The sequence below is a fragment of the Crocodylus porosus genome, unplaced genomic scaffold (genome assembly GCF_001723895.1).
Source record: "Crocodylus porosus isolate Cpor-Errol unplaced genomic scaffold, CroPor_comp1, whole genome shotgun sequence".
Classification (NCBI taxonomy): domain Eukaryota; kingdom Metazoa; phylum Chordata; order Crocodylia; family Crocodylidae; genus Crocodylus; species Crocodylus porosus.
Window position 1 is genome coordinate 8,980,770 of NW_017728931.1, and position 9,972 is coordinate 8,990,741.

Here is a 9,972-nt window from a genome sequence, read left to right on the forward strand (position 1 = left end):
ATATTGGTTCTGTTATGAAGCTTTTTCTGAGGGAAATCATAGGACTGGGACTAAGGGAATGAAGGCCTGACTGGGAAATGGAGATTGAAGGAATTGCGTGTGTTGTAGTTGCTCCAGTTTAGGCTCATTTGACATTACTAAGAAATGTAAAGCTGGTTCACTATTTGGATGGGAGATATGTGAGGGGATAGACATTCAAACAGGTTACCTCAGCATTAACTTGTGGTCTAAGTTGTTCCTAAAGCCATTGTACTGCTTATATTGACACCTTAAAAGGAGATGTAGAGGTGAAGGCCTGATTTCCTATGGTCATTAAAGGTCTCACATCATCTTTCATAGGAGACAGAATAATACACCCAATATTGCGGCCAGGCTAAAGTTTCAGAAAGTCTCCTCTCAAGTAGTTAATACAATTTTTATCTGACATTGGGCTCCTCACTTCCTGTCCTAAGCAGTTGTTAGCTTGGCTATGTGTTTTTAAGCAGCTCATGCACTTCCTATCAGAAGTAGCGGTGATTCAGCAGTGGGTGATCCGTGTGTGTGTGTGTGTGTGTGTGTGTGTGTGTGTGTGTACAACCACCAAACTTGCATTGAAGTTGCATACTTTTTCTCTGCAGTCAAGAAATGCAGAAGTTCAGCTTTTTAGCCTGTGCTTGGGGTTAAAGGTGATCCATTTTTCACCTGGCGTGCATTTCCCAGAGGAGTCAGGTAAGCACAGCACTGCCTGCCTGAGATAGAATTGGACCCATTGCACTTTAACCTGGCATTTAAGTGTGTAATTGATAATCCAAACTAGTCTCTCAGGGTTGGGTTGGCAGGTTAAGTGCCCTGTGAAAACTCTTTTCCATACCATGAACTTTGTTTCAGTTTTTTTAACTTAATTTTCCTGGTTTCAGCACATTTTTTGAGACCGAGAATGGGATGTCTTTAAGCTTTGTATGTATTTTGTTTTGTAATTCCAGAGTTCTACAGTTAAAAATCTCACAAATGTGGACTTTCACTGTGAAACAGATGCATCAAATCACAGTGGCATACTATGGATTAATCCGTTGTCCTGTACATGTTGTCGTAGCTGGCATTTACTAATGCATTTCTACAAGACTAAACATGCAATTGTTGTTGATTTCATGTGTGCTTTTCCCCCACATTTACTTGGAGATGGTTCTTCAGCAAGGACTGGTCACTGGGGATGTCACTAATCCACCCGAAAACCAAGTTGCTTTTAGGGCTTATCATGCACAGGGATACTGTAGAATTAGATTTACTTCTGCAGTATTTAGTCTTTACTTGCAGCTAGTGTGAAGCTATGTTAATTTTGTCATCTTTATGCCCAAGTGTATCATAGGATCACACACACACACACACACACACACTTTTGTGATTTCCTCTTATAACTGTAAAATAATCCAGTAAGGTATGTCTCTTGGGACAGGAAGGGTGGAGATGAAGGGTGTTTCATAGATGTTAGGGGCTGGAAGGGTGTTCATAAAACATTCCCATCTGTAGAAGGTCACATTTGCTCCTTGTATACTTTACCAAATGGGCCCCAAAACTTTGGAAAGGGTTGTGGCACACCTTTAGTCACTCCCACCTGGCAAAGAGGGAAAGCCCATCTGCATAAAATTGATTCTCCCCAGAAACAAAAGAGTGCCTGAGTGCTGGTGCCTGAGAAGGGGGAGGCTGGAAGGCAGGGTGGGAAGTTCAAGAAATCCCTAGGGAAGAGGGGATATTTTGTGGCCCCAGCCAAAGCTTAGAGAATCCATCTAGGCCTCAGCTAGGGCAAGCTAAATGAGTCTGACAGGATGCTAGCCAAGAAAAGCCACATTCAGAGAAATCACTGGTTAAAACAGGGGCAGGTAATTATTTTGGGCGGAGGGCCACTTGCCCAGTTTTGGCAAGCTGTCAAGGGCTGCATGGGTAGCCCTACCCCTTGACAGGTGCCCCACCCCTTGGTCACCATCTTGGGACCAATGCCCCAGGGCCAGCACTGGTGGGGCCCAAACCAGGGCACAGGCTGGCAGGAATCTGTTGAGCCGGGCTGGGCTGCACCAGCAGGAAGAGTGGGGAGCTGGCCTGGCTCCATAGAGCCCCTGCTCTGGGTCCTGCCAGCACTGGACCTGGGACACTAGTGTGGGTCCCACACTTCCGCTCACTCCCAGTGCCCCCCCCCCAGCCCTGTGGTACAAGCTGGGGGCAGCGTGCAGCCCTGACCCTGCACTCACTGGCAGGGAAGGAGCTGGTGCAGAGCTCAGGGAAAAGCAGCCCTTTACCTGCCCCACGGCCAGCGTTCCCTGCTGGAGCTGCTCACAGCCTGTGCGGGGCTCTCCTGAGCAGCCATAGGCAGCCTCACGGGGCGGTGAGCGGCTGCAGCGCAGGGTGCCAGCCACAGGGTGGGGAAGGGGCCACTTTCCCCCCCACACTCAGCACCAGCTTGTAACCCACCCCTGCTGCCAGCTTGGCCCTGCGCCGGCTCCGGGCTCGCCCGTCGGAACTATACACAATGGCAGCAGCTGCGGCCCCTCCACTTGCCATGCCAGCCAGTGTTTGCTGCTGCTGCCCGCCTGAAGCTCACGCACTGGGCAGCCCAGAGGTGACAGTGGCAAACACTGCCTGGCGTGGCAAGCCGGGGGGGCACAGCTGCTGCCGCTGTGGACAGCCCTGACAGGCGAGCCTGAAGCCGGCGCAGGTCCCAGGCTGGCAGTGGGGGTGGGTTACAAGTTGGTGCAGAGCGCAGGGAAAAGTGGCCCCTTGCCTGCCCCATTGCCAGCGCCCCGCGTTGCAGCTGCTCGCAGCCTGTGTGGGGCTGCCTGTATCTGCTCAGGACAGCCCCCGCATGTGCTGCAGCAGGCCACAGGGCAGGTGAGAGTTCGCTTTTCCCTGGGCCCCTTCCCTGTCTATGGTCCTCCCCCGCCCTCCACCCCACCTTACCTGAGCTTCCTGCACCAGGGCAGCCACATGGTCCCTGGCCAGAAGCCCCTTGGGTGGGGGGGGCCAGGCAGGACCTGCTGTTGCTGGAGTTCTCTAGGCTTCCCCTGGGTCCCACTGCCCCTGGTTTCTGTCATTTTTTACAGGAACCAAGGATAGATCAATATTCATTTTCTAAATTTTTTAGGGGTCCTGTGGGCTGGATAGAATGGCCTCATGGGCTGGATGCAGCCTACAGGCCATATTTTGCCCACCCCTGAGTTAAAAGGATTACTTTGGAGCTGTTCCTAGATAGAGAAGGAAGGTGAAAGATTGTATTTTTGACCTTGTGTTTTTCTGTGTCTCAAACTACAGTTACTTTTGCCTGCATTATTTATCTTTCTGTAACAAAACCTTTTTTACCTTACTGATTGTCTGTGGCAAGTATGATCACAAAGCAGTAGGTGCTTCAGGCATTCCTCTTCCTCAGAAGGAGGGGATCTGTTTTCTTTGCTTTGCAAACCCAGAGTAATAACCCCAAAGAGTGTCAGAGCTTCCTTCACTGGAGCTGTAAGGGTCTGGTCTGGGGCAAACGAGACTAAGCTTGGCTTGGGGTGAGGAGTCACCCAGGAGCAAGATCTAGTCTGTCCCTTAAGACACACAGCAGAACAAAAAGGAGAAGCTGGGACTCTGAACATCTTAACGTGGGGCTTGTCACAGGGGATTTACATGCGAATTGCAGTTATGCTGGGTTTGAGTCCCCAGCAAGTTTTTTCTTCCTCTCACTGTATAAAACAAAGTTTGTGTGTGTGTGTGTGTGTGTGTGTGTGTATACACACACATATACATATATATAGTTGATCACCCTGAGACCAGTTTCAGTCATCAAGGAGTTATCATATCAGTCAGTTAATGAGCAGCTGAAACTAGGCTTGTAACAGAAGGCCTGATGTAACCCTCACTTCTAAGTTAACTACAGAGTGAACAGTCATCACTGTTATCTCTGCTAGCCTGATGAGGAGATGGATAAATGTGTTGCAGTAGGACCTTTCCTCTCTGCTGCATAGACGGAAGAACGGTTCACTCTGCCAGAGGTACTGCAACGTCCGTTTTATATGTCAATGTGTGTATTAGGTGTAAGTGATCGTGCTGGCTGTGTGATTCAAGGTATTTGTAGCTGTAGCTGGCTGCTATGTCTGAGCACAGGATGCAATCAGCTCGCTTAGTTATTTGTACAAATACTGGGGGTGTTTGCACCCTGATGAGTGTGGTGATGGTGTGTGTGTGCAGCTGTGAAAACCCAGCTTGTGAGCCCATGTGTGTGTGTCAGGTATAGACCTTTGTGTGCTTCTGTGTTTTGAGAGCACAGGGTGTAATGGGAATGGTGCTGCGGAGTTGTCTGTGTGTGAGTGTGCTGGGTGCATGCGTGTCTGGATCTGCGCATGTACACAGTGTCATCCCCAAAGACCTATTTTTAGAAAGGATATCTGATTGTTAAACTCATTGAGAGGGTGTTTCCCTGTCTCAACCGATCCGCTCCGTGTGGTGATGCAGTCAGTGGGAGGGGCCAGATGACTAATTTTTCCCTGACAGGGCGTTTCTGTATTAATCGGTTATCTCTGTGTGTGCACGCGTGGTTTATCTGTTACCTGACCATGCTTCACGAGTTAGTTTTGTTACCTTTGGGAGCGCTGCTGTGAATCTCTGAGCTTTTTAAAAGTGAATTTCTGACTGGTAGAAGGTGCAGACCTGGCAACCATTAGGCTTAATCCCCCCTACTCTGTCCAGGTTCAGTGGAGATAGATTGATCACCACAGCCTGGCCTCAGGCGGGCCAGCACTAGCTGTGAATGGGAGTAGAATTTAGTCCTGGGTACAGCCAATTAGGGCTAGCAGGGAAGGTGACTTTTCTTTTAACCTGACACCCTGGTTGGTAGCATACTAGCTCATCCCATATAGATTACCAGATATTTGATATAACAACAAAGGCGCTGGGATAGGATCCCTTTGTATAACTGCTGCCCACCTTCAGCAGGTGTGTTTTATTGTTATGAAAGGAAATATGGTCTTGACCCATGAAAGGACTAGAAATCAAAAGACCCTGGTTCTTATTTCCTGCTCCCCTGAAAACTCATGGTGTAACTTTGGGCAAGTCATTTCTCTTTGCGTCCATCTCTCTGATTTCTCAGTTTAGAGATAATATTTATTTACCTGTGGTGGGGCTTTGTTATGTAAAAGGCTTTGTCATACTTAGATTTTACTCTTCTTTAATACATTTTCCCCTAATTTATATAATTATTGCTTTTGAAATGGTCTAAGTCCTGGCCTAATGAGGTAGATAAAAGTATATGTATGTTGTACTACATAAGCATGTAGACTTTTAAATTGGGAGGCAGGGTTCCTGGTCTAAGGGTTGGGGTTAGATATAATGTCACATGTTGCAGAAAGAGGTAGCAAGCCTTGAGGAAGACATTCACCGCTTCCCCACACATTTCCAGTTATGAACTGTTCAGGTGGGCTTATGTAGTCAGTGGCACTCAGTCCTGACTGGCTTAGGAGCCATGTGAGCAGTCAGCATTAACCAAAGACCCATGACAACATCTGTGCCCTGAAAAGTGTGACAAATGTTCCCATTTAAAGAAAAAAAAAAGATGGCATTGGTCTATAAGTAATAGAAGCAGGTAGCATCTGTTAGGCATTATTTATAATTGCAGGAAACACATAATGCACACAGCTAAAGAAACAAGTTTAATAACATTTTCTGTGAAGAGCCATGTTGATGAACCACCTGTGGCTCAGAGAAACAGTCTTGAATATTGCTTGTAGGGTGTGATGTGATCCTCCTTAGCTGTGATCCTACACCTCTGTTGTTTCGCTAAGGGGATGCGGTCATGGTATGACTAGGATGCAGCTGGTGAAATAGCCCCACCTCTGTGAAATACCTTCCTCCACTGTCCAAAGAATTTTACCTGAACAGAATTGGGCTACTCAGAATAGAACTCTGCCCCTAAGGTTACCATGTCAGGTCTGTCCTGACTTTGAGATGTTATTTGCAAGAAGAATGCACTGTTGTATGTAGGACAGTCTCTATAGACATTTTGTGAGGGGTTAGGGAGGGCATCCTTCCCCTCTGTTATCTGGGTACAATTTACTTGTATCATTGGGTCCCATGACTGTTCCTTTCTCCCCACAGACACTCCTACTTCCAGCATCATGGCCTCTGACCTGGAAAGCAGCCTGACTTCCATAGACTGGCTCCCCCAGCTCACCTTGCGAGCTACTATTGAGAAACTAGGGGGTTCCTCACAGTCAGGACCCCCGGGGGCTGCACGGAAATGCCCCCCTGGATCCCCCACTGACCCTAACGCCACCCTGAGTAAGGATGAGGCTGCAGTGCACCAAGACGGGAAGCCACGTTACAGTTATGCCACGCTGATCACGTATGCCATCAACTCATCACCTGCCAAGAAGATGACACTCAGCGAGATCTATCGTTGGATCTGTGACAACTTCCCCTACTACAAGAATGCTGGTATCGGATGGAAGGTGAGCGTGGAGTCTGCAACGCCATCTCCACCAGCTTGAGAGACCTCATTTTCCCCCTCGGTACAGAGTGTTCCCTGAGTAGGAAAAAAAGCCAGGCACAGAAGTAGAAAATTCTGATGACCATCTGGAGGAAGCAGGGGGCCAGATGTCTCCTAATTTCCCCTGGAGTATTTGAGTGTTGAGGAACCCTGTCCTACTAAGACAGGCCTACAAAAATACCTTCTGCTAATCTGTCCCTAGACCAAAAACCATCCACACTTGCCCTTCCATGGGTATACAAAAAGGACCTTAGCCTCCAGCAATATCATTTCCTCTGCTTTCCCTAGCTTCTCACATCCCCATCCTGGGCATATGCAGACTACTTGCCTCCTCTCGGCCCTTTTTCTTTTTTACCCTTTTTTGGTGAAGGCTTCATTATGCTCTGCAGTTATCTACACAGTATTTATCTGCATCTCTCCACAGAACTCTATTCGTCACAACCTGTCTCTGAATAAATGTTTCCGGAAGGTGCCTCGGCCAAGAGATGATCCTGGGAAGGTAAGAAATTCATACATTTCCAAACAAGTAGCTTAAGCTGTGGGGAAGAATCCAGGGTCTCCTCTTTTCCTGCTGTGGTTGTAATTCTGAAATATATGAAGTGTGATGCATTGAACATTAAGCAGAAGAAGACAGGGAGATCTTTACTCGTGTTCAGCGAACACAAAATTGTTCGTTAAAAGGGTGCTCTACAAAGGTGCATAAGCAGGTATTAGCCCTCTTTTTTCCTGTTCTGTGATTTTTAATTGGCTTGGAAGGTTTTTGCGTGGTTTTTTGTTTCCTTTTTTTTAAAGAAAAAATGAAAAATGTATTTTTTCTGTTTGTTTTTTATATTTAAAAATGCAGTTCTTGTCTAACCAGTTCTACATGAAAGACTTTACGGGTAACTGGAGAACTGGAAGGACTATGACATCATGGCTTTCAGGGAAATGAGAGCGAAGGAAGCAAGAGTAGAACCACTGTTCATATGGATTTTAAAATTTTGGGGGCTGAAAAAAATATTGCATTTAGCTCAGGTGTCTTAAATACTGGTAAGAGTGCTTTTTCCCCTAAAAATGGAGCCCTTCAATGCATTCAGTAAGGTCTGACAGAACTCCAGGTGTAGAAAAAGAATAGAAGGTCTGTAAGGAAAAATTCCAGCAAAACTAAAAGTGAATATTGTTAATGTGAGAAGAAAAGCAGAGGAGTTGGGGCCTCCAGAGGTTTCTTTCTCCTGCATCATAAAATTGCAAAAAAAAAAATTAAAAAAAAGCCTGAAGTCCAATGCCTTTTCTTTGCTAGTCCCCTTTAAGGGCTTGGGTCTTCAGTTAACATAATCTAGGTATCTGGGTAGAATTAGGTGGGTGTCTGCTGGTTGTGAACATTCAGGTGGGTTTAATACTCTGTTTTAGTAAACTCAGATTGGTTGCATGATGTAGGTGCATATTAGGTAGGGCTGTGCGAAATTTCGCTGGGTGTTTCGTTTCGAAGCTGTTTTGATGCATTTCGAGTTTGAAACAGTGAAATTAAAATGAAAGAAAAGCCTTCAGAACAGCTTTGAAACAAAACAAGGGCATTCGAAACATTTTGAGTTTGAAGCTGGGCTTACTTGGCTTCAGCGCCAGTCTCAGCCAGCAGCGGCAGCCTTCTGTCATCTGGTGCTCGGATCCAGGGGCCGCGCCTCCCTGGGAGGAGTCTGGCACAGCTCCACAGCCCTCCTGGGGATGCAGGCCCCCGGATCTGTGTGACAAATGACAGCATGCTGTTGCTGTCAGCTGGAGCCAGCGGCAGCAGCAGTCCCTCTGGCACTGGGGGCAGATCAGGGGGGCTGCGAGGCTGTGCCGGACTCCTCCCGGGGGTGTGGGACCCCGATCTGCGTGCTGGATGACGCGAGGCTGCTGCTGCTGCCTCCTAGAACCAGAGCGGGGCACAGCCCATGCCCAGCACTGGGAAGATGCCCATGCTCACCTGCTCACTCCCAGTGCCCCTGCCTCAGCCCTGTTGTACAGGTAGGGAGCAGTGTGCAGCCCTGACCCTACATGCCCTGCGAACTGTAGTGAGCAGCAGCAGTGGGGAAGGAGCTGGTGCTCAATGCAGGGTGGGAGAAGCAGTCGCTCCCCTGCCCTCTCCGTGTGGCCAATGCCCCATGCTGCAGCTGCTCACAATCTGGGCGGGGCTGACCTGCCTCTCCGTTGCATCATCAGAGAGCAGGCACAAGCAGTCCCATGCAGGCTCTGAGCAGCTGTAGCACAGGGTGCTGGCCATGGACAGGGGGAGCGGCCACTTCTCCGCACTAAGCACCAGCTGTTTCCCCACCACTGCTGCTCCAGTGTACAGAGTCGGGGCTGCACGCTGCTCCCTACCTATACCATGGGGCTGCGGCAGGGTTACTAGGAGTGAGCAGGTGAGCGCAGGGTCTTCTTGGTGCTGGGCACAGGCTTTGCCCAGCATCGGTTCCAGGTGGCAGCAGCAGCCTTCTGTTATCTGGCATGCAGATTGGGGTCTCGCCCGGACCCCCAGGAGAGTTGTGGGGCTGTGCTGGACTCCTTCCAGGGTGCAGGCCCCCAATCTCCAGATGACTGGAGGCTGCCTCTGCTGCCTGGGACCAGCGGCAGCACCAGTCTTTCCGGCGCTGGGTGCAGGCTGTGCCCAGTGCCAGGCCCAGGCAGCAGCAGCAGCTTTCCTGTCATCTGGTGCACAGATTGGGGGCCCACACCCTGGGAGGAGTCTGGCCCAGCCTTGCAGCCCTCCTGGGGGTGTGGGTGAGCCCCCAGTCTGCATGCTGGATGACAGGAGGCTGCTGCTGCCACCTGGGACTGGTGTTGGGCGCAGCCCATGCCAAGCACCGGGAAGATTGCTGCTGCCGTTGGCCCTAGCTGGCAGCAACAGCATGCTGTCATCTGGCGCACAGATCCAGGGACCTGCACCCCTGAGAGGGCTGCAGGACTATGCCAGACTCCTTCCAGGGGGCTCAGGCCCCTGGATCTGCACTCTGGATGACAGGAGGCTGCCACTGCTGCCTTGGGCCAGAGGCAGCATCAGTCTTCCTAGTGCTGTGCACTGGCTGCACCCAGCACCAGTCCCAGGCAGCAGCAGCAGCAGCCTCTTGTAATCTGGCATGCAGATCTAAGGTCCCGCACCACTGGGAGGAGTCTATCCCAGCCCCACAGCTCTCCCAGGGGTACGGGCTCCTGGATCTGCAGGCCAGATGATAGGAGGCTGCCGGTGCCAGCAAATGTCACGAGTTCTGCTTTGAACAGTTTAAGATTCAGTTTCCCAGAAACCACTGTATCTATCACCTTGAAAGTTGGCAGGCTTCATGCCCTCAGAAGGGGCTACCATTCCTGCAAGTTTCATGTGAATCAGGCAAGAAATGACCATGTTTTAGGCATTTTCACGATTCCCCATTATAGCCTATGGGCAAAACGTTGAAATAGTTTTGATGAAACTAAACAGAACAGTGCTAACAAAACTCAAAACAAAACACTGTCCCAGTGAAATGGCAAAA

At 49.4% G+C, this 9,972-nt stretch overlaps 1 protein-coding gene across 4 annotated transcripts in view; it reads left to right on the top strand.

Annotated features, from left to right (window-relative positions):
• FOXJ2 (forkhead box J2) overlaps positions 1 to 9,972 on the top strand; it is a 44,364-nt gene that overhangs the window by 16,107 nt on the left and 18,285 nt on the right. For all 4 annotated transcript variants that reach the window (XM_019544163.1, XM_019544160.1, XM_019544162.1 and 1 more), the window contains exons 2-3: positions 6,097 to 6,449; positions 6,912 to 6,986. In XM_019544163.1, coding sequence (XP_019399708.1) covers positions 6,117 to 6,449; positions 6,912 to 6,986 — 408 coding nt within the window. In that variant the 5' untranslated portion in view covers positions 6,097 to 6,116. The remainder of the gene's footprint in view (positions 1 to 6,096; positions 6,450 to 6,911; positions 6,987 to 9,972) is intronic.